The sequence below is a fragment of the Cornus florida genome, unplaced genomic scaffold, assembly GCF_030987335.1.
Source record: "Cornus florida cultivar Cherokee Brave unplaced genomic scaffold, ASM3098733v1 CherokeeBrave_3.0.0_Hap2_Chr09, whole genome shotgun sequence".
NCBI lineage: Eukaryota > Viridiplantae > Streptophyta > Magnoliopsida > Cornales > Cornaceae > Cornus > Cornus florida.
Window position 1 is genome coordinate 46,097,683 of NW_026775579.1, and position 24,747 is coordinate 46,122,429.

Below are 24,747 nucleotides of genomic sequence, written 5' to 3' on the forward strand. Positions count from 1 at the left end.
ATGGTAGATTATTCAGAATTTTCTGTTTTTGTTGCAGTTAGTGATGCTTTGAAGCCAAATTGGCTAGTGATGCTTTGAATACTTCCATTTGAAAGGATGGTAGATTATTCAGAATTTTCTGTTTTTGTTGCAGTTAGTGATGCTTTGAAGCCAAATTGGCTAGTGATTCATCTTTAGATGCTACTTTTGACAAGCAGAAGGATGGATTTTGTCAAATTATGGCCTTGGTTCAACCCATTTACCGGTACGATAATGGTATTATTTTCATTCCCTGTAGTGTTTTTTTGTTTGTTTGTTTGTTTCTCTCTCTCTCTCATGATGAATGGTTCATGTGTATCAATGATGTATCACACCCATATGACTTGGTTTCAAATGTGCTTATTATGTTTGTTTCTGATTCACAATTCACATAGCATGCAAAATTAGCTTTCTTTGCTTCTTTTTTTCCAATCCCCAAGTTTCTGCTGTGATCTGCTTTAGCCTTTACTATAAATCTAATTTATATGTTTTGTTAATGCTACATATATACATACATACACATATATACATATATGCAACTATATGAAAGTTAAACCAACAGAATTTTGATCCTATTGGCACCCTAATAGATGATAATAGTGTTGAATTGAAACCCGTAAAACATGATGAAATGTGTTATGTTGATTGTTTAACACCCTGTGATATAACTTTGAAACGATATAATGCTGTTCTTTGTCATCAGTAGCTGATTTTTGTTGTATTTGTCTTAACATTCGTAGAAAGGAAGAGGGAAAGAAACTATTTTCTGGTTTGTATTTGATGGAAACAAAATGTCTTTCAATTTCTGCAGTATTCGTATACAGGAAGAGGGAAAGAAACAATTTTCTGGTTTGTATTTGATGGAAACAAAATGTCTTTCAATTTCTGCAGTACAAAGCATCCCGCTGCAGCAGGAAAGGATATCCAATTCCTCTTCTCCTGGAAGGAAACATTACAAAGAGAAAACTTATCACAAACCCAACCACCAGAGGAGCAGAATTGATGACCTTTCTGGGCACGGCCCGATAATAGCATTCCAGGACATCAGTATGAGAAGCTGCAAAAGTGAGGAAAGCGATTAACGAAAGTGATGTATGGAAGAGATCAGCCCATCGCAGCCTGTAATCAGATGGCACGCATGGTTTCTTCCGGCCTCCATTAAAAGTCCATATCCCATTGAATGTCGCCACACCATAGTACAACCTTCCTGTGGCTGTTCGAAAGCTATCAGTGACGGAAAAGAAGACGCAAGAGGCAGCTGAAAAGACCAGAAAGAAACCCATCAGCCAGCGGCTCAAGGTATCACATTTGCCATCATTAGTTAGCAGAGGAGCGAAAATGGTGAAGGCAAGGATGGTGGCAGTAGGTAAGAGAACATTGAGGCGTGCAGTGCCGCTTAAGATCATATTGATAGCATATATGAAATGGGATCCATCGGTGTCATCATCTGCTAGATAGTAGTTGTTGTCATCTTCCCTGCTTTCGATCAGGTCTTCACGGACAGTGTCATTCATCGTCACCAACCGGCCAGTGATGGAATCCCGGGGAAGAAGAGGGGGTAAGGTGAGGACATTGTTGGAATGAGGTGATGTTATAATAGTTTGGGAATATGTAAGGTGGATTCTTTGTTGAGCTTTGAGGGTAAAGCAATTCTATTTCTATGTTTCTCTCTTTCCTCGCTTTAATTTCTTTAGAAAAGTGGAAAAGTATCCTTCCCATCAAAATAATTAATTATATACTTATCAAAAAATAAAATAAAAAATTAATCAAGTAAGTTTTGAAGGTTTGATCATTTGGAACAGAATGGCTACAATTTTATTCAACATGGTCATGAAAAAGGCAGCCTTGGAACAAGCTTTATGTTGTTGTGTGTGTGTGTGTGGGTGTAATATACATATATCTATATGAGCTTTCACATGTAGGAAAGGGCCGAAAGGCATAAAGGTAACTTCATTCACACATTGCACCATTGTGTGCTATAATAATAGCTCCAAACAGAAGAGTGATAACACTAGTTTGGTTTAATTTCTTGAGAATAGAGAGAAAATTTCAAAATATTTTGAAAGTTTTCTTTGAAAATTGAGTTTAAAAAGGTTTAAAACAATTGTGGTTTTGGAAAACAACTGAGGATGCATCTCGAAGAAGAGAAATTGTAACATGGTTTTGGCGAATCATAACATGACATGCAAATAAATGTATCAATTTTATTAAGTATCTTATTTGATGTAAAAATTTCTCATTAAGAATCATCATGTTTATTTGCATGTTTGAGTGGATTTAATTAGATTTTTCTTTTCGTTCTATTTTGATTTTTTAAAAAAACAAAATAAATTGAAGAAATCCTTTCAACTTTCCAAAGGTCAAGTCTTAATTGGAATGAAGTAAATATTTTTTTCTTTTTTCTTCGCGAGAACTCCACACACTTAATAAAATGGTAATAATATAGCAGCTTTGTTAGTTAAATTCAATGTGTTATGATGTATTTGTGATTTGGATGTTATGTATACTTTTATGTGATTGATTCAGGCACATAGAACACTATGTCATGCATAACATTAAGAGATATCTTAATTTTAACTTACTCAGGTAAATTTATACATTTATGTTTTCTTTTTTTTGTTATTTTTTCTCAATAAGAACTAACTTTAAAATTGTTTCATTGCAACTTAGATTTAGAGGTCATAAGGTCAAATCAGATATTGAAACGATAAAAATCTCATGTACTTGTGCTTAGAGACCGTAACAAGGTGAGTTTGAGGCCGGATCTTTCCTCCCTCTTTTCGGCATCGGTTCTAGGTTAAATTAGCAAACAACTCTGGCATTATTTTCCCACGGCGGTTTAAGTTCCTCCACCATTTTTAATTCCAACTCATTTTTTTTTAATTTTGTTTTCCACTCAAATATAAAAAATCATACAATATATTTTTCCAAAATTTACACAAATTAACCAAATACATATTAACATCCCTTTAAAATTTTCTTTTTCCTCCAACTAAAACAACGTGTACTACATCGGTATTGGGTACTAGTAGACTAGAAGTACAGGTTAACAGCTTTCCCGCCAAATCTAACTGTTTCTAGAGAGAGAAAATATCTTCCCCAAGCCCAACTGTTCTAGAGAGAGACTCTCTCTCTATTTTCTTACACAGATACCCTTATATACCTCAAAGCGCCAGCTTCATTCCATTAGACCCCTCTCTCTCTCTCTCTCTCTAGAACTCTCTCTCTCTACTGCGAAAGCTCATCTTTCTGGCCAACTCCCACTGGCATTTCTCTTGCAAAATCAATGGCGCCAGTGACCCCCAAAGACCAGACGCAGATCGAAATCAAGCCTCAACAGCCAAGATTCTCCGTCGATTGCGCCGATGATTCACTCAAAGGTCAGAGGGTTCCCTTCTTCGGACCCCTCTCGCAGAAGAGAGAGAATACCTGGGTCATCTCGCTCTTCGTGATGCTTCACCTGCTGGCTTTCGCAGCCACCATGATCGTCAACGATTGTTGGCAGAACTCTCACGGCGAGTGCGCGTTGAGTCCACTAGGAAGGTTGTCGTTTCAGCCTCTCTCCGAGAACCCTCTTCTCGGTCCCTCTGCTTCAGCGTGAGTCTGTTTTCTCTTCTCTACTTGATTTCTCTATCTGGGTTTAATTTTCTTGTTCTAGTTCTTCGATATTTCACTGATTTCACTTTATCTTCTTTTCTTTATTTCTCCATCTGTGTTTGGTTTACCTGTTCTTATAATTTGATATTTCACTCTCATAATTGTGTTGCAACTGTAAGGTTTGACGTCTGGGTGGGTTTCTTGCATTTTCCCTCTGTTTGGTTGATGAGAAAGCAGAGGAAACTGTAAGTTCTTTATTGTGTTTATGTGGATTTGGTGTTCTTAAGAAATCTTTGTTTGCATTTGTTTAGCTTGGCATGAAATTTGACATGGGTTTCTTACATTTTTCACTGTTTGGTTGCTTAGTAAACAGAGGAGAAAGGAAGGAGCATAAAATATTAGTTTTTACTGTTTGTGATATAAAATTAGGGGGTTTCTTACATTTTCTACTGTTTGGCTGCTTAGAAAACAGAGGAGAAAGGAAGGAACATAAAATTTTATAGTTTTGTATCTCTGAGATACAAAATTAGGGGGTCTCTTGCATTTTCCACTGTTTGGTTGCTTAGAAAACAGATGAGAAAGGAACATAAAATTTTATAGTTTTTGTCTTCCTGTGATATAAAATTAGGGTTTGTTAAAGGGGAGGTTCTTGTTGGCTAGTGTTCCAATAAATGAGAAAACCTAAGATCAGAAGTTCAACCTTCTTAAAATTAGGGTTTATTTGGCTGTTGTCATATTTTATTGTTCCTGTTTATGTGACATGTACACATGAAACAATTTCTTGTTCATTTCTTGCTATAAGTTTACCCAGATTAGTTTTTCTTCAATCAAATTTCTTTGCATTTGTATTGATATTTGTTGATTAAACTTCAGTTTTGATCCATTAAATTAATTGCTCTTGTGATTATTGAGAAGCTTGTGGTTTAATTTTATTTCTAATTTGTTTTGGGAAAATTTGATGGAAGAAATTGCACAGTTTTGGTAATGTGTTGATTAGAACTTCCAGAACAATTTATGTGGTTTCAAACTTACATTTCATTGGTTACTGGGAAAAACTGAGGAAAATTTATTTGATTGTGTTAATTGTGTGCTTTAATTGATATTAACTGTTATGGATTTTGTTTCTGAAAATTTTACCTTTTAAATGCTTTTTGGTTTATTTCTCCTGCTTCCTTTGGGTTACAACTATATCCAGAAACCCAACAATTTCTGTTGTGAATCTTCGATTTTTGGTTGTTGTTTTTCAAATTTTTTTTTCCTTTTTGTTAGTTGCTGCTCTGATATATTGGGGATTTTTAGTTTAAATCATTTGGTTGCTGGGAAAACCTGAGGAAGAGGATTAAAAAGTTTATTTCATTTCCGGTAATTGTGTGTTTCAATTAATATTTTCATAATTTCTAAAGAATTTATATGTTTTGTAGTTATTTCCTTGTAATCCTTATGTTTCTTCTTTTTTTGTCTTTTTTCTTTTCCCTTTCTGTTTCCAAGATTAAGGAAAAGAGAAGAAAAGTTGGAATCTTTCGCATTGCTTATTTGAATTTTTATATATTTTGAATCAACCTGTAAGAGTCAAAATTTTGATTCACTCTAGATTCCTAATTTTTAAACAGAATCTTGGAATTTTTTTTTTTTCCTTTCAATTTGATTGAGCTACAAGTCAAACAATTTGTAATATTCGACGTTTTCTTTTTCTTTTTTTCCTCCATGTTCAGGAACCAAACAGAGCTACTGATATAGATTTGGCTGTCAGCGTATGACTTATTCAATCGATTCTGAACTTCCTTTTTGGCTCCATATGTGTGTGATAGAAAATCTCCTAGAAAAATTGACATAGTAGAGTGTTTCCTTCTCTTTCATTCTAGTGGAAAGAGGTGAAAACTTCTGTGATTCTGTTCAGTTATACACGGAATAATTTATTCCGTACTAACACTGAACATGACATAGTTGAGAGACTTTTCCAATGAAAAAAGCCTTAGCTACTGTGATGTACACTCAAAATAAGTTTTTCTAATGACGACCAAATGATACAATGAACATGAATATGCCATCTAGGAATGATTTCTGGTGCATAAAACAGATGCCCCCTTGGTAAACTAAACACACTTGATTTCTTTGAATTCTTCTTTCAATTGTTTCCAAGTTCATCAGGGGTCTGCACCTATATATGCTCCAACTTAGCCTAAGAGAATTGTCAATATTATTATAGTCATTTCCACTGCTAACCTAATCACTGACGTTTCCGAGTTCCACAGCCAACCACAGATTGTAATAATTCAGTTCTTTTATGCTGATTTTTGTTGTAGAAAACTTTGTTACTGTATTTTTTTCCTTTGATGTAAACAAAGCATAATTCTTGCCGCTTTTCCCAATTATAAGAATATAGTCTCTGGATTCATCTGTGTGAATTGACTACATCAAATAGACTCTTATGATGGTGATTCTCATCTGAATTTTGCCATGTATATGAGAATGCATGAACCTGCTTGTAAGACACAGATTGTGTACGTGGATTGCAGAATGGGGACATATTTCTTGAAAACCAAAACAATTTCTTCTTCAGAATCATGTCATTTTTATACTGCAGCTGAACGGCATTATCCGCCATCTGTTGATTTAGTGCAAAATTTATTGTGCTGAAAATATTTCAAGCAGTTAACACCCTAAAACTAAAAGCAGCGTTTCTATTCCTTGTTAGATATTCTAAATTGTATATGTTTTGGTTGCCACTAATTGGTAATTTATTCTTGCTGCTGCAGGCTGGATGAAATGGGGGCTCTTCGAAAAACGCTCTTGACAAAACATCACCAAACTTGGCGTGTTTTTACATATCCATGGTTGCATGCTGGGGTTGTCCACCTTCTCATCAACCTCTCCAGCATTATTTTTATTGGAGTTCACTTAGAGCAAGAGTTTGGACCATGTAATATTTGTTTCCTTTTAAGTTTATTTTGAGTTAAAAATTATAAATGGTAGATACTCTAATTCTTTTCAGACAATTGTTTACCTTCTTTGTTTTTAATTCACTGTTTGCAGCAAGGATAGGAATTATCTACATACTCTCTGCTGCTTTCGGTGGTGTGGTGGCTGCACTATTTGTCCAAGACCGACCATCAGTTTCTTCCTCTGGTGCTCTATTTGGGTTGCTTGGTGCCATGGTTTCAGGCCTTATCCAATACTGGAACTTTTACAGCAAAAAGGTCCTTCATCCTTTTATTTTCTCAGATTTCTCTCTTTATTTGCCGTGCTGTTTAACTTTTCTGTTAATATCTCCTTTGTTTGATTGCAGTTTTCAGCTCTTCTGGCTTTTTTCTTTATCTTCACAATCAATCTTGCCCTTGGTCTGATGCCTTATATCAACAATTTTTCAAATATTGGAGGATTTATATCAGGATTCCTTCTTGGATTTGTGCTCCTGTTCAGTCCTCAGCTTGGGCAAATGGGTAAAAACAAAGGAGGTTTATTTGATTATGATGTCGAAGATTCCCCCAAAGTCAAACTGAGACAGAAGCTGGATAAGCCTTTGATGAGGAGTGTTTCTCTTGTTCTCTTCAGTCTGATGTGAGTTCACGTTTTGTTTATACAATAATCTTTCTGCTATTTATCAGTTTGTCCCTAACAGTGTCCTCTTGTGCAGTTTTGCAGGTGGTATTATAGCCGTTGTACATGGCATAAATGTGAGCAAGTACTGTCGCTGGTGTCAATATATTGACTGTGTTCCCTCCAAATGTTGGAGCTGCAATGACAAACCAATTCATTGTGAGGTATGTATTGATTTGGCACTTTAACTTGACATCTGAGAAAAAATAATATTTCTGTAAAAAAAAGTTATGAAAGAGGTAGCAAGAGAAAATAGAATAAAAGGAACTTCCACCTTATTGTTCTTGGTAAAGTTCTCTGGGCATACAAGTACACAACAATGGCTTCTTTTTATTTTGGACATGACAATGGTAGCTTCAAATGTGTAAGAGTGACCAGAAGTATATACTTCCAACGGTAGCTTCAAATGTTTAAGAGTGACTAAAGTATATGCTTCTGTCCTCACTTAACAGAATGGTGGAGGAAGCCCTTGATTTAATTTTTTTAAAAAGAAAATTGCTATATGCTTCATTTGGTAGCTAAAATGAAAGAAAATTGAAATTTATTGCAGGTTGGAGTTGAGGTGGCTGACTATTGTAGCATATTAACTTTTCTTTTTTGACTCATTGTCAGCAATCAAAGCATTAGGTTAACACAGATTGACATTTGCCTGAAGCTTGTGACATATGAACAAAGTTTATACTAAGTACCAAATGCTAATCTTCACTGTCTATGTAAATTGACAGTTGTTTTTATGTTTTAGTTGCACTGAGTAGGCTATATTCCCTATTCTGTACCTTTTTCTTTTCTTTTTTTTTTTTTAATATGAGAAATGATCTTTAGCAGCAGATTCTCTAGGCAAGTTCTTTGTCTTATCATATATGGTAGTTATTCCTAGCTCACATTAATTTCCACATTATTGTTATCTATACTATGTTTTATATGTATAAACATTGTTATGCAGCTGAGATGTGATTATAAATTTGAATATCCATGCTAATTATACTTGTATGGTATGTGCAGACCATGGCAACCGTTGGTCGTCTCACTTTGACTTGTACCGGTACTGACAAGTTCAGGATTTTCCCCTACACTGACATTTCACAAACAAGGATCAAGGACTTGTGCACCCTGATATGCTCTTAGAAGCTTGCTGGTTGTAATGATTTTGTCTAGAATGTGAACATGAGAAGAAAATTCTCATCATCTTGGGTGTTTGCAGGCTTGCAGCATAGCTACAAAAGTAGGATTTCATCATGTATACAATGAAAGTGACATCTTTAGGGCTTCTTCGAGCCCAAACATTTTGGGCTGGCCCAAATCATCCAGCCCATTTTACATCCTTAACACATGAGAAAACTGATTGGCACTTTGAATGTTGATACCATCATCCACCTTGTATGTTTTGCAGCATAATAGATACAAAAGTAGGATTTCATGTTTGCAATGAAAGTGACAACTTTCGGGCTTCTTCGAGCCCGAACTTCTTGGGCTGGCCCAGGTCATCCAGCCCACTTTACACTCTTAGAGGGGCACTCCTACAGGCCTATGAAAAGATATATTACAGTAAAATTTTAGCATCATCTTTTTATCTTTTTCTGGAATGATTTGATATTGAGAACTTTTAACCAAACCTAGTTAGGATTAGCAGAGGACCACTGTGTTAAGTTGTTAACTAGTTAGGATTTGACTTGCATACAGTTAAAACAATAGAACCCCTATACTGCAGTATCATTTTGGGCTAAAGATTAGGCCGTCCTTAAAGGGCCAAGAGAGCCGCAAAGGTGTTTGAACCTTTTTATAGGCAAAATGATTGGGCCTAGAGTCTATAAAAAGCCAGGCCCTATTAACCAGTAACTGGTCATTCTAGTCATCAACATAGGAGTGGTAACAGAAGTCATAGGTACTCATTTTGCCAACTCTTAGCCAACTCTCTTGGTCATAATTTGTTTGTTTTGTATTTATTATGTGGACCCAATGATTGGTACCAGTTCCAGCTGATGAAAATGCAAGTCCCTGGGCCATCGTCTCTCACATTCAGCTACAACCATTTATAACACTCACCTAGGCTGCCAAAACATACCTTTGAACCCATTTTTCCAGACTACTAAACATAATTTGCAGGTGGCTGGCTGGCATCCCTATCTTTAACTACTTTCTCTTCGTTATAATGTCCTTAATTTATTTTTTATTTTACCGGTGACTTGAACACTCAAACTCAACCTTCGAGCTTAAAATGTAAAAAAATACCATAAAGTTACAAATAAACCTATATTATTTGAATTCGGAGGATTCTGAGGGAGCAATTCTGAGGGTGTAGGCCCCATCACTGATATCATGTTGTCGGACCCACATTCCCTTCTCACATGCCCATCATTCTGCATCTTTCGAATTCGAAGAATTCGAAGGATATGTGGTTACTTTAAGTTAGAGACTTTGGTAATATATGCATAGTTTATTAACTAACAATGATTTCCAAAGAAGAATTGAGTAAATAAAGTGTATCAAGCACTGTTATTAGTGGTACACATGTTCCCAACATGCCTTGATTTTGCATGATAAATAGAGAAGAAAATTTGCATAATTTTATAGTTTGGAATATTAAATATGTTTAAGGTGCACAGGGCTAAACATCAAATGCTTAAAATGAAAATTGAAAGGAGACAAGTTCTTTCAAGTGGTTGGGTTGGCTTAAAGCTTTCTTAATCAAGATCAACAAACAAGATTGCTCTGAAAAATTCACATGGCCTGCATGTTTACACATGTTTATGTGTCATTTTGCCAAAGTGGCCATTATCATCGTGACATGTGGCGCGCTTAGACTTGTGTACATGGTGATGTAAGAAGAAGGCCCTAACCCTTTTTAAATTGGAAATTCCATTTCAAAATGAACAATCATGAAAAAGTACACTTAATGGTTCACTTTTGGCCCCTATTGAAACCCTAGCCACTTTGTACTACTTAGATTGCCATAAATGCTTTAGTGAAGGTTTGAGTTTTGATCAAAATATGTTCCATAATTTTGGAAGCTCCCTCTTTTAGGGGTGGAGAGGGTGCCAAAAGGCATCCATAGTGGGAAGGAATCCTCAAGTGGACCTCTGCCTAGTTCAACCAAAAAAAGGTACCTGCAAACCTTTCATCATCACTACTAGTCAAATATGGGTAATGGGTTAATAGGGCATATACTCATACTTCCCAAATAATAAGCCATGTACTTCCATAAACATAATAATATATATATATATATATATATATATATATATATATATATATATTGGCATGATCATATAAAGGAGAAATTAGTGTATGTCTCTGGATCAATTCGATTACTGGTCCCGAGTAATCATTAATTGGCATATACGCAAAAATTTGAATAAAGTTAACATAAAATTGACGCAATTAGTGATTGACCTACCGGTCCGGCATATCTCCTATCGTTTTTAGTTTTTTTTTTTTTTTTTAAGGCTATGCTACTTGTCCTACCCTCAATTTGATTTCCCTATCTCTTCACCCTACATGGGGTGTGAGTATGGTTAACCCTTCCCTATGTAAGAGCTCCCCATAAGAGATCTCTTCTCCCCAACACAATCTACAATGAGGCTAAAGTGGTGGTGGAATCGGTGCATTGGTCCTTTAGTGGGTTGACCTTTTCAATGGAAGTCACTCGTTCTAAGGACTAACACGAAATGCACCGCTTAAAATTGAAATTTGTCATCAAGAAAAATTAAACATCGATCTCTCGTTATGCATACAAATATATAAGTTATATACGTGTATGTTAAAGTCAATAGGTCAGTGGTTGAGCGGTACCAGGCTCCTATTCCTTAAAAGGAAGTTAGGAATTTGATCCTCGGTGGAGGCATGTCTGTGAGTACCAATTAAAGCATATATCCCAATTCATTCTAGATGTAAATGCATAAAAGTTTATATATAACTCATACATACATATATATGTGTGTGTGTGTACATTCACTCAAATTCAATGACATGCAAAAACAAGCTTAAGCTTCTCTCCCACTTCAATTGTATATTTTAATGTCCGCTGATTTTTAAGATGACAAGAAATTAAATTATATATAATATTCTAATACGAATCAATTATATAAGACCAAAGGTTGTAGTCTACTTTCTCACCTTTCAATACATATATATATATATATATATATATATATATATATTGCAGCCGATTAAATGTACTAATTAGACTTGCCATATGTATACGCATCATTGAAGAAGTTTAAGTTACTCCAAAAGGAAGGTTCCCTTAATTAAGCAAGATTGACTATAATTTTCTTCTAGAAAGTTAATTATATACAGTGAGAAAAAACGTACAAAATCTGAAAATATTACTTAATTTCCTCTAAAACTAATGTATATTCTAGTTTGGTTGGAGAGAAAAAAGGAAAAGAAAAGAAAGGTCATGGAGAGAGGGATGTTATATTGTCTGTGGTATAAATCATTAAAGAAAAAGAAAGAAAACAGATAAATTTAGAGGATATTGTTATCTTTCAAAAATGAAAGGAAATAAAAGGAAAAGAGATATAAAGTTTAATAAAACTTTTCTATTTTGTCCTTATCCTTGATAATTTTATAAAAAATAAAACCTATGAAAAAGGGTATGATATTAAATTATTAAATAGTATTATTTTATTTCATCTCTATCCTTTCTTTTTTCCCATTAATCAACCAAACACAATACATGGTTAACACTTATTACTATCTTCTTATTTCCTTTCTTTTCTCTCCTAACCAATGTTATCATTTATTTTCTTTTCCATTATTCCAAACATAGTCTAAAGGAAATTCTTATTCTCTGTTTCAATCCTAAGAAGACAACAACAATAAAAATCATGTTTAATAATATGATTTTTGTTTATATATATATATATACACTTACTTTATTTCTTTGAGAACTTAAAATACTCAAGTTCTCAAAATAGATACTATGAATTACTACAACACTGGTAAGTAATAAATATATATATAACATAAAATGGTATAGAAGAATTAGTAGTCTAATAAATACTAAAATTTGTAAGAAAGGAACCAAAAAAAAAAAAAAAAAAAAGGGGGCCGAGAGGAGTTCGTGACCTATATGATAGAGTCATGCAATGCTCTTGGTGACAACAACATATAATACATATATATATATATATATCAATTTTCAACTCCATGACTCTTTCAAAGCTCAAAGTGATGGAAGAGAGATCATTTCATGGCCCAAACGAAAAGAAAATCATACTTTAGAAGGTTGAACATATTAAAGGTACCCAGTTGCATAGTTTTTGTCTTGCCACCTGTGCTATAAATATATAGCTAGGCAGAGATGACCACCCTTTAACCCTTCTTTCTTTTATGCCTTTTGCCTTTTTCCAAAGGAATAGTAGGAACTTTTAGTGCCCATGTTTTATGAATAAGTGGAGACTTCCTTCTGCTTGAAAATGACACTAATGCTACTTGCAGATCCTCATTTATCCCCCCTAATCCCTCTCGCCCCCCCCCCCCCCCCCCCCCCCCCTTATATATATATATATATATCAACAAAAGTCATAATTTCATGTCAACAAAATGCCAATACCCGGTAACTTACTGGTATTTTTTCACATTTCAAAGTAAAAAATTCATCATTCAATTAAATTATAAGTTGTAGAGTTTTTAGCGTATATTAACCAAGTTAAGATAGGATGAATGACTTGAGTTGAATTGATACGTGTATGATTAGTAGGATGGTTAAGGATCCAAAAACCAAGTTAAGATAGGATAAATGACTTGAGTTGAATTGATACGTGTATGATTAGTAGGATGGTTAAGAATCCAAAATTAACTAATTTTACCCCACTATCTCTCTCTCTCTCTCTCTATATATATATAAATATCCACAAAACCGTACCATATACACACTCATAGTAATTATATGTCATAAAAAATTATAATTTAATAATACTTTCACACATTTCAAAGTAAAAGATCGAACTTTCAATTTCTCACAGGTAAAAACAACTTACTAATATTTTGACCAAGTTCAGATGATATTCAAATCTCGTATAACAATTGAGTGGTGTGCGTTAAGTTAGAGTTGATACGTGTATGATTAGTACTTACATTGGTTAAGAATCCGAAATTAACTAATTTCTACTGTGAAGTTCATTTTCAAAATCCCACTTGAGAGTTTGGACCAGATGGAATGTCAAGTCACACTAATATATGTACTCCATTACATACAATACCCCCAACCCTATTGTAGAAGAGGTGGTGCCCAATTTATCTTAAAAACAAAGTAGACTTTAATGGACTCCATTATCTTCATTAAAACACATCAATCTTAAGAATGAAAAGAAAAGTGTATGTCAGTGGTCCCCTTAGAACCCCCAATTTAATTGGGAAATTAATATGGTAAGCAACTTGTCAAGACTAGGCATATCAAACCAGCCCCATTCCAACCATGACCTTCTTAATTGATTGGATATGCTCCTTTTCTTCTTCAAAGCTTTTACTTTTTATTTATGTTTGTTATATATATATATATTGTATAGACATACATTCCTTTGTATCATTTTCATTCTTGTGAGGCTATGGACCATCCAGTTGTATCCATCTAAGATCATTAAGATCGAAGAAAATGAAATATTCTTGTGGTAAGGATTAATTTCTATGGCAAGTATGTATATGATGAAAAGGATGTGGCCAACTCTCTACCCATCCAGTACTTTTGCTTGTGTGTGTGATTTGATGGACCCTAAGGCTTGTTTGGAACACAAAAACTAGGAAGGAAAGGAAAAGGAATTATAGGGTATTTTAATTATTGCTATGAAAAAAAATATTACAAAAAAGAAAATATGAAAAACAAAAGAATCATTGTCAAGTTAATAGTTTACTACTTGATACCGCTTTCACTATGATTAGTTTATTAGTGCTATAGGTTGTTGGCTATCTTGTTACTTCCTTTCTACTGTCATTTTAGGGTTGTGATTGTGTGTATTAGCCACTACTAGACCTTATTGTATGTATATGTATATGTATTTTTTCTTATTTTTACCCACCATGAAAAGGAAAAGGAAAAAGAAAAAGAAAAAAGGAATTTGTCCGATTATCTTAGGAGGTAAAAGTTGTAAGCATGATTTGTCATATCGGCCGATACGCGATGTATCAGTCGGTTCATAACTCTTTTTTAAAAGTCCGATACCGTTACACATCTTCATGGACCGATCGGTTTACATCGATATTCGTCCGAATCTATTACATTGCGACCACGAGCGATACCCCGACTTCAAAACATAGTTGTAAGACAGTTTCCCACAACAATTAAGTTACTTTATTCTGAAGTAGAGGTTACTTATTCGAAGATAAAAATTAACGATCTTTGACGTACCTTTATTATTAATTGTTATTATTATTATTATTATTATTATTATTATTATTTCTCTAGAAAAACAACTGAATATATGAAAATTAAGAGGCAATTTGAAGACAATCCTCAATAGCCATTAAATAGGACATAGAGGAATAGCCTGTAATTAAAGTGGGGTTTAATGAAGTTTTGAGTCAATGGGTTATCCATTAAGTCATACAATTCTTTTAAATGGGTGTTATTTTCACGTTTCGTGTCACTCCCACTCCCGCTTTTGTCGCTCCCATTCCCATCCTGTGTGACTTAAATTTTATCGTTTTTACGCTCTCTCACCCGCTTTTGCAAGTACATCTTACAAGAGTGAATTAGGCATATCAGGTCATTAGCATGTGTGGCATACCAGCTCACCAAAAAAACATAGATTGATTTGTCATGCCATTTGTGTAAAATTTTAGTTGAGTCACTGTCACATTAGGTATTGTGCTTAGCGTCCAAAAAAAAGAAAAAAGAAAAAATCAAAGTCTCAATAGATGATTAATTTGTTTAGAATTAGGGTTGTAAAATAAAGGAGACAAGCTTGGTTATATTTTATTTTGATAATGAAAAATGATGCTAGCTTGCAGCCGAATGATACAATTTATTGCATAAGAAGATATTGACTCTAACACGTATCGGCTCCACAACATACGCACCATTCAAGTCAAGAATGCAGTTCGAAAGCGAGACCTCAAGAATTTACCTCATAAATTATGTCAACGCCGCTATACCCCTTAGGGCTGGGCGAACCTATAAAGGGAGGTCAAAACATTTTCCCAAAATAAAATAAAAATAACATATGATCCCTAAGAATTTTTGTAAAATCCTAATGATATGGCATTTCTATAAATAGGTGTAACTTGAAAAAAAAAATTAAAAATTAAAAAGTAAAAAATTATCTTGTGCACGTTTCAATAAAACCTTAATTTGAACTCTCTGGTTTTACTTTTAGAAGCCCACGTTTGGAGGGGAAAGATATAGAAAACCAAATATATATATTTTTCCTTCTTTTCATTTAATTTGTGCAATTTTTAAGTCATGAATACTTTTATAACTATATATATACACACTTTAATTTTTATATATTTTTTAAAATATTTATATAACTAGTTTCGCCCCTAAGTAAAAATTCCTTGTTAGCTGCCGTTGAAGCTCTAGATCATATTTTGATGTTTCATCAGGTTTATAACGAATTTGACATACATAATACTAAAAGGAAAGAATTCTAAAATATGGAATGTGAGATATGAGTGAGAGTATGGGTTCTACAGTATGATCCGCATTTCTACCCACATAATTTGTCACATAATTTCTATACGATATCTTCGAAATTCGAAATATGTATTACTACTCAATACTAGAAATTGACTGTTCATTTATAATCCAATAAAATGGATTTTCATTCCAGGTGGTGGTTTGGGAGGTGAAGGAAATGGCAAATGTCTGAAAAATAGAAACATGAGATAATTTATGTAGTAAATCACAATAAAGCAAAAGTTGAAGGGAGATCTAAAAGCCCATTATAGAGTATGTAAAATGCTGTAAAGTCGACAAAGTGAATTTGTTAAAGCAAATATGCAAAATGATAACTCATGCCTTTCATATTGCAGACAGTAAAGTTCCGAGGGAAAATTCTATCACGTGTTCTGTTTCGTTCGGTTTAAAATGCAATTTATAAAAAAGTTGGAATCCCATGCTGAACGAAACATGTTTCACTGAAGAGGACTGAACGAAACATGTTTCACCGGAGAGGATTCGGTCAGTAGAACTCCATCTCTCATCTAACAGCTGTAAATGAAAGTCAAGAAGCTAGAGTCAACCCACTCATCCCATCCCACAATCACTTAACTTGTACAAAGTTTTTGTAATTTTTCATTGACTGAAATATCACATGTCAGAGTCGGAATACCCAAAGTATAAATAATACTTTCTCGTGTGTGAGATTGGCATAACAATATCATCCGATTATATGATAGTAAACTAAACCAACTCTAATCTTATTGTTACAAGGCCGATTGCACTCGAAAAGAATTATAGGGCCTAGTTGGATTGTAAATATGGAAATAATTTTTAGAAAAAACAACAAAAAAATTAGGATCAATTTTCTGAAAACTGTTTTATGAAAATTCAGTTATAAAAATGTATATAAAAAGTTGTTATTTGAGAACAATTTTTTGTTTTCTAAATTCTTGAGAATTGTTTTCAGAGTTATAAACCAAGCAGACTAGCAGACTGATAATTACTTCTATAATCTCTTGCACCTGCTCAGTACACACTTGATGCGAGATTAGACGTACACATCTACTTTCATAGCATAATTTATTTAGTATTTCTTACTTTATTTTTGTAATTTTTAGGTTTTATAATAATCAAATTTGGGTACTAGTAGGTAAATATATAGAGGTAGGAGTGATTTCTAGTTCTTTCTTTCTTTATTTTTTTTTTTGAAGAACAAGTAATACTTGCATTTTAAGCTTCCTACTACTTATAAATTATCCGTAACGGAGGGCACCAACCAAATTCACAATATCATCAAATTATATGATAAATTACAGACCCCCTTAAGAAGTTGGGGCTCTACTAATTAGGCCACTAACAATAATGTTGGAGAAGATTTATGGATCAATTGTAATTATTTACTGTAGTTTTTGTATTTTATTTTTGTAATTTTGAGTTCTAATAATCAAATTCGGTTACTATATTTTGGAGAGGCCTTTGATATTAAAGTTTCATACAAAGAAGGTAGTTGATAGCTTAGATTTGTATGAAGCAAATGTTGTTAAAATCAAGGCAAATCAATATTTTCTAATTCCTTGAATTAAATTGATAACTCAGTTGGTATCTATTGAAGAGGAACAATGAGTTAATTATATGTAAGTTGAGAAATATAATTATATTTTCAATTTTTATTCAGTCGATATCATAATTTAGCAAAGTACGAATTGAATTAATAAATTTTCTTGCTTGGGAAAAAAAAAACTTGTAAGGCTAAATTTGTTATTAACAATTAGGCAATATAATGCAAATGCTACGTCTATCTCATTCTACCCTTTCACGCTTCATGTAAAAATTGATCAGTCTTAGAGTGTTTTTCTTTTTTTTTTTTGAATCTTTCTTCTTACATTATAAAATTAAATTTTTAATAATTTTTTTTTACAAAATTAAAACTCTAGTCGAGAAACTTTAATTCAAACACTTTTCTTTTTTCTTTTTTCTTTTTTTTTTTAAACCAATTGAAAAGTACCTAGATCTGTTTATATCCTCCATTTAAATTTATGAATTGAACAAGGTCAATTCCCAAATACACGCTAGCCAAAAATGAAACTATTTGTAGAGGAATTGTAACGACCCTAACTCTTGCCAGACACAATATTATCGGTTTTTGGTTCTTTCGAACCAGAGACTTTCCAAATGGTTAAACACGTTTAACTCCGGAATTCTAATGGATTCACGACCATCAGGGCTTTAAAACGCGTTGTGTCATAGAAGAATATTGAATCTAAATATAGCACTTGCTCCATCTATACGTAGACTATGTGGGATTGTGCACCTGTATCTCGCCCAGTGTGGTAGCCTACTGGTACAACTTGCACACACTTGTGCACACCCGCCTACAAGGTTGCCACAGGAATAATGATTCGTTAGCCGTTTTAAGTAATTGTCGAATTCAAATTATGTGGAAGGGGCACACTCATAGAATTTGAATTCGGTAATTGGTAAATTCAATTCCTAAATTACTACTCTTTGTTGAATATTATTCACAACTATTCTACTATTTTAATTAGTGGACAAAATGAATATTCTTTAAAGCAATAATATATATTATTTGTGAAACGTTAATCATTGAATACCAATTGTTGATACATAAATCCTCACGACTCTGAACGATGGCATTTACCTGCAAAACAAAGGGACGTCACTTTGAATGGCACCGGTAGGGTGCCAGCCAAGGACCCTCCGACGATCAAGTTAGTACTTGTAATCGTATCACATAATAACTATGTATCTTTTGTTTAGGAGTTTTTTCTCATACCTTCTTTAACGGTTTGGTGTCCAATTTATGGCTGTCGAATGGAATCCAATTGGTTCCGCCGATGTCGATGGTTGATCTTATCTTCCGCTTATGCGAGATCATAGGAGATTTGTTGCCAGATTTGTCGGGGATATGAATAATCCTTTTGACCTCCTCCAATTATGATATGATTATTCTTACCCTGTTGAACCACGATAATGAAATATAATCAATCTTATCGAGGGTAGGGTTGGTTTATATTTTTCCCTATCAGTTGCCCCCCATTCCCAAGCTTGCACGTCTAGCTTTGGGAATGTAAATTTTTTTTTTTTTTTTTTTTTTTTTTTAACCCCTGTGAACAGTACCCGCGGGTACTATTCATGCGAATAGTAACTCAGGATTTAATTTTTTTTTATTATTTATTTATTTATTTTTTATATATATATACCTTGGGTACTGTTCCCTTGGATACTATTTTTGGTATCCTTAGGTATTCTGCCCCCGGATACTATTTTTAGTACCCTTGAGTATTCTTCCCTCGGGTACTATTTCTAGAACCCTTGGGTACTTCACCTCTGGGTAGTCTGCCCCTGGGTACTATTTTTAGTACCCTCGGGTATTCTGCCCTTGGGTACTCTTTCCCTTGGTAAAGGAATAAATTGTACGAGCTTCACTCAGGTCGTTACTCCTTTAATAAGGAAATTAAATTTTACGAGCTTCACCCAACTCGTCCCCTTTAATAAGGAATTTTTATTGACTATCCCTTTATAGTACAGGGATGTTAATTACGAGATTTATTCAACCCGGGTCCTTGTAGTACAGGACATTTATTTACTATCCCTTATAGTACGGGGATATTTGATTACGGGATTCATTCAACCCAGGTCCTTGTAGTACATGATACTTATTTATTATCCCTTATAGTACGGGAATATTGATTACGGGATTCATTCAGCCCGGGTCCTTGTAGTACAGGACACTTATTTACTATCCCTTATAGTACGGGGATATTTGATTACGGGAATCATTCAACCCATCCGTTTAGCAAGGGAATAAACTTTACGAGCTTTACTCAGCTCGTCCCTTTAGTAAAGGAATTAATTACCACATAAGTATAACACGTGAGGGGGAGGATTGTTTTTTGACCTGACCTTTTTAGGTTAAGTTCTGATCTCTGATGACCATACTTTTGTCAGTTTAGCCCTAGTCTTGGTCTCTGATGACCAAACTTGGGGTAACCGAGCACTGATCTTGGATGACCGAGCCTTTGTAGACTCTGGGCAATCAATTCTTAGTCTTGGTTGACTAGGCCTTGGTTTTGGATAACCAAGCCTTGATTTATAATAACCAAGGGTTGTACCCTTCCCATCGTGTAGAGACTAGAAACTCGACTAGCTCGATGTACTAAGGTACGATCAATCTTCTAAACCTTGTCATCATATGTAGATCATTGATATCGTATGATCCACTATTTTGCCCCCCATGTTGGGATCTTGGGTGATGACCCATTCTATAGACGTTTATGCAACGGATGGGGTGTCTGGTGCTGCAACAATTTACAGTTGTCTAAAAATATTGGATTGGGTTAGAAGTAATTACTAAAAATTAACCTGCAATGGATTATCAATCCAAAATTCTGCATAATCTGAAGTCGATAAGCCATTCCTGCAAGGGAAGAGAGGTGACGACTGTCGTTTGGTAGGTGGAGGCTTAGTGTCCAGCGACTGGCTTGATGCCTGGTGGATAGAGGCGTGGTACCCAACGGCTGACAGATGACGGTCTGGTGGTCAGTACCAGATGACGGTCTGGTGGTCAGTACCTCGTTGGGTCCAATGATCGCCCTTAACTTAGGAACCTGCTTGGGAATATAGACCTCATTGGACATGGGATCTTGAGGGACATTGGACCTCCTTGGACTTGAAGGTCTCGATACATTCTTGGGTGTAGAAGGCCACCCTGATTATATGAACGGACGGAGTAGTGAAACTTCGTTGCTAGAGACATTTTCAGTAGTAGAAGCTTTACTGGTAGGTAGAGACACCCTTGTTGGTGGTGATCTTCTTGATGGGTGGAGACCTACCCATTTATATAGGTACAGAAAGGTCAGACCTTAGTCTTTAACGATCTGGCCTTGGTAATTGGCTGCTGCCCGATATGAGATGGAGTCTGGTCTTAGATGACCAAACCTCAATAATTAAGGGACCAAGCATCGCTAGATGGAAAACACTATATTGGATTGCCTGGGTCGACGTGCCAAATTTTGAAGGGTGGTATCACGTAACCCACTGTTTTGCCCCCAGTATGATAGACGGGTAATCAAAATGTAGAGTCCCATCCTTATATAAGAACATGGAAACCCGTTGTCAACTGATGACTTTGGGAAGGTTTCCATGATCAAAAACTTTCATCTTGCCGTCCGAGCCAAGTCGCGTCGGGATTATTATTTCTTCAGAGAACTAATCGTTCCCACAGACGGCGCCAACTGTTGATGTGTAAATCCTCACGACTCGGAACGATGACGTTTACCTGCAAAACAAAGGGACGTCACTTCGAATGGCACCGGTAGGGTGCCAGCCAAGGACCCTCCGACGATCAAGTTAGTACTTGTAATCGTATCACATAATAACTATGTATCTTTTGTTTAGGAGTTTTTTCTCATACCTTCTTTAACGGTTTGGTGCCCTATTTATGGCTGTCGATTGGAATCCAATTGGTTCCGCCGATGTCGATGGTTGATCTTATCTTCCGCTTGTGCGAGATCATAGGAGATTTGTTACCAGATTTGTCGGGGATATGAATAATCCTTTTGACCTCCTCTAATTATGATAGGATTATTCTTACCCTGTTGAACCACGATAATGAAATATAATCAATCTTATCGAGGGTAGGGTAGGTTTATATTTTTCCCTATCACCGATCATAATTCTTGGGGTGCTCTCGGTGTAATTCTATGTATAAGTTGCGCAATGCTGATAAGGTTGTGAAAACTTAAACAAAATATAATTTAAAGAAAATGAATAGACTTAACTCACAGCATCGCTTGATTTTCAAATTATTTTAATTTTAGTCCAATTAAAATAATCAAACACACAAACACAAATAAAAGTGCAATAAAGAGATACACCAAGAATTTTTTTACGTCAAACCCAAACAAAAAATCACATAAACTTAACGGTCTCGAGTAAAACAATCTACTATTTTCAAATTACACAAAATCTGAGGCTCACACTCACTTTACTTTGCCAGGAACAAGTTGTTGAACACATTAGGCTTATGAATCCTTGTCCAATTGTTGCATTCTTCAGGCTTACTACTTAATCATTGCAAAAGGGTTGTTGGAAACTATCATCTTCGTAGTGCAATTAAATCTTCAATAAATTCTGAATGCCAATTAGATTGAGAACACAATCCTAAAATCACTCTCATGAATAGTGTGTGCCCTCAAAGAAAAATATATAGAAATTTTTTGTGAAAAGCACTCTTAAAGGATCTCTTAACTCTATAAAAAAAAAAAAAAAAAAAAAAAAAAAAAAAAAAAAAAAAAAAAATTCTTTATGCAGGTCTATCTTATCATGAAACTATGAGAGTATGTATATATATATATATATATATGAGAGTACTCAAACTTGTTGAAATTTTTATTAAAAAACATCATACAACGTCTCTTAAAGTTCAGTTTAAAAAAGAGTTTGAAAACAGCTTGAAAAACAAAATTCTTTTTAAATAGATTGGTTGTGATCAATGGAACCCCAAGATGTCTGATAGGAAGACTGCCTCTCACACACTTATGCATGTATATCTTACGAGGTTGAATTGGGCATACCACGTCATTGGCATTTGTGGTAAACTAGGCTCACCGAAAAAAAAAAAAAAAGAAGATTGATTTGGCATGCCATTTGTGTAAAATTTTAGTTGAGTCACTGTCACATTAGGTAATTGTAGAGTGTCTCTCAATTTCATCATAGTGCTTTATTTGAGGTAGAGAAATATTTTGTTAAGGTGGAGCTATGAAGAAGCACGTACGTTGTTGATTACGTGAATAATTGGGGTGTTCAAACTTGCGGACTTTGGTTACTGACAAAGTTGAACCGGTTCAACTAGTGCTATACCGGTTCAACTTGGACAGCGAGTTATTGGAAGCGATAAACAGTACGTTTCCTAATTGGTTGAAAACCAGAAGTTTGGGGAAAAAAGCGAAAGATTTGGGGAAGACGTTGTACATCTATTTTAGAGTTGGAAACTATATGGTAACTCTTTGTAGGTGTTGGAGATTGATATGGTAACTGCTTGTAGACAAATTAATTTTTGTCCAACATGGATTTGAGTTTGAAAACTCTATAAATAGATATGGGTATGAGAGAAAATTGTAGAAAGAAAAAGAGAGTTGAGATTGTGAGAGAGAGAATAGTGTGTAATCAAGTTTTTGAAGTAAAGTGTGACGACCCTGGTTTTTAGGCCAGCGTGTCCTGTAATGAACCGCAAGTTAACCCGATAACGGACCCGAAATGCGGAAGCGAAAGAAGCCAAATGACCTCAAGAGATGTACGTCATCCCTAAGGCCCCAAAATGACTCTCCATGAAGTCACGGAACTCAAATGAGCCAAGCAAATGAAGCAAGAATGCCTAACCCTTTTCAGTGAGAAATGACCATTTTATCCTTAGTTCATATCTTTTCGGGTTAGGCATTCTTGCTTCATTTGCTTGGCTCATTTGAGTTCCGTGGCTTCATGGAGAGTCATTTTAGGGCCTTAGGGATGACGTACATCTCTTGAGGTCATTTGGCTTCTAAACTATAGATTCGGGTGCCACCGAGCACACCGCTGGAAGGACAACGAAAAAATAATCAAGATGGACTCAAGAATGGCATGATTCGGAGTTCGGACGAAGGAGAAACGGCATGACGAAGAAAAACGAGCACTTAAGGCAAAAAGGATAAACTGGTAATTATCCAGGAAGAATCGGATGCAACCGAGCACACCGTTGGAAAGACAGCGAAAAATTAGTCAAGTTCAAAAAAAAAATCACTTGAATCGGAGTCCGGACAAAGGAGAAAAGCCCAAAAGAAGAATTGACGTAGCGGTGGCCCGACGAGGGGCCATGACAGCCCCATGCGCACGCCCATGCGCGCGCCCATGCACGCCGCGCACGCGCTGAGTGCACCATGGCTGGCAGCAGCCCATAAAGCTGTTGTGTGGGTTTTTTTTTCCAGAAAAATCCAAAACAGAGGCTGAATTTGGAGAGTTATTTTGGGGCCTTAGGGATGACGTACATCTCTTGAGGTCATTTGGCTTCTTTCACTTCCGCATTTCGGGTCCGTTATCGGGTCAACTTCCGGTTCATCACTAACGCACCGAGTTGAGAAATCCGAGTCGTTACATAAAGTTAGTCATTCTTCGCCTGTGGACTAGACAATTTGCTAAACCACATAAATCTCATTTTTTATTTTTTATTTTTTTTTTTCTTGTGTGTGATTTTTTATCTATTATATTTGTCAATTGTGTGTGTGTGAAACCCTAACAACTAGTATAAGAGTCATGGCGGCAACTATTACAGATGGAAAGTACGTGGTCGAGAAGTTTGATAGAATAAAGAACTTCAGTCTTTGGCAAGTTTGAATGTGGGATTTATTGATTCAGCGTGGTCTAAAAGATGTCTTGGGTAAGCAACCAGAAAAGACGGAAGATACAGATTGGGCAAAGATCAACTTGAAGGCAATGAGTGCAATTCGATTAACATTGGCGGATGATATTGTGTTTGATGTGATAAAAAAAGATTCAGCAACGTACATGTGGGAAAAGTTGGAGAATCTGTATATGGGAAAAAATCTCACCAACAGGTTAGTTTTAAAGCAAGAGTTATATTCTTTCAAGAGAAAAAATGGGGTAAGCCTTCAACAACATCTTGGTTAGTTCAACAAAATTATTTATGATTTGTCTAACATTAATGTTAAGCTAAGTGATGAGGATAAAACAATTATTTTGTTAACGTCGGTACGCTCTACCCATAAGCATTTATTCGATACTTGGCTTTATGGGATAGACACCATCTCGGTGGAACAAGTTAAGGGTGCTCTGTTCTTTAATGAAAAGTTGAAAGATGAGGAGAGTCGTGATGATCAGACTCAAGTTCTTATTGCTCAAGAGAAGAAGAGATTTGGAGT

At 35.1% G+C, this 24,747-nt stretch overlaps 2 protein-coding genes across 2 annotated transcripts; one reads left to right on the forward strand and one right to left on the reverse strand.

The window, feature by feature from the left end:
• Window positions 1-788: 788 nt before the first annotated feature.
• LOC132273798 (protein DMP2-like) lies at window positions 789-1,628 on the reverse strand. Its single transcript, XM_059774875.1, has one exon. The coding sequence runs from the start codon at window positions 1,530-1,532 to the stop codon at window positions 897-899; it is 636 nt and encodes a 211-aa protein (XP_059630858.1). The 5' UTR covers window positions 1,533-1,628; the 3' UTR covers window positions 789-896.
• A 1,559-nt stretch (window positions 1,629-3,187) lies between these two features.
• LOC132273272 (RHOMBOID-like protein 8) lies at window positions 3,188-8,554 on the forward strand. Its single transcript, XM_059774265.1, has 6 exons — window positions 3,188-3,615; window positions 6,372-6,535; window positions 6,649-6,812; window positions 6,902-7,173; window positions 7,250-7,376; window positions 8,215-8,554. Exons 1-6 carry the CDS (start codon window positions 3,305-3,307, stop codon window positions 8,335-8,337), a joined length of 1,161 nt encoding a protein of 386 aa, XP_059630248.1. The 5' UTR covers window positions 3,188-3,304; the 3' UTR covers window positions 8,338-8,554.
• Window positions 8,555-24,747: the final 16,193 nt, after the last annotated feature.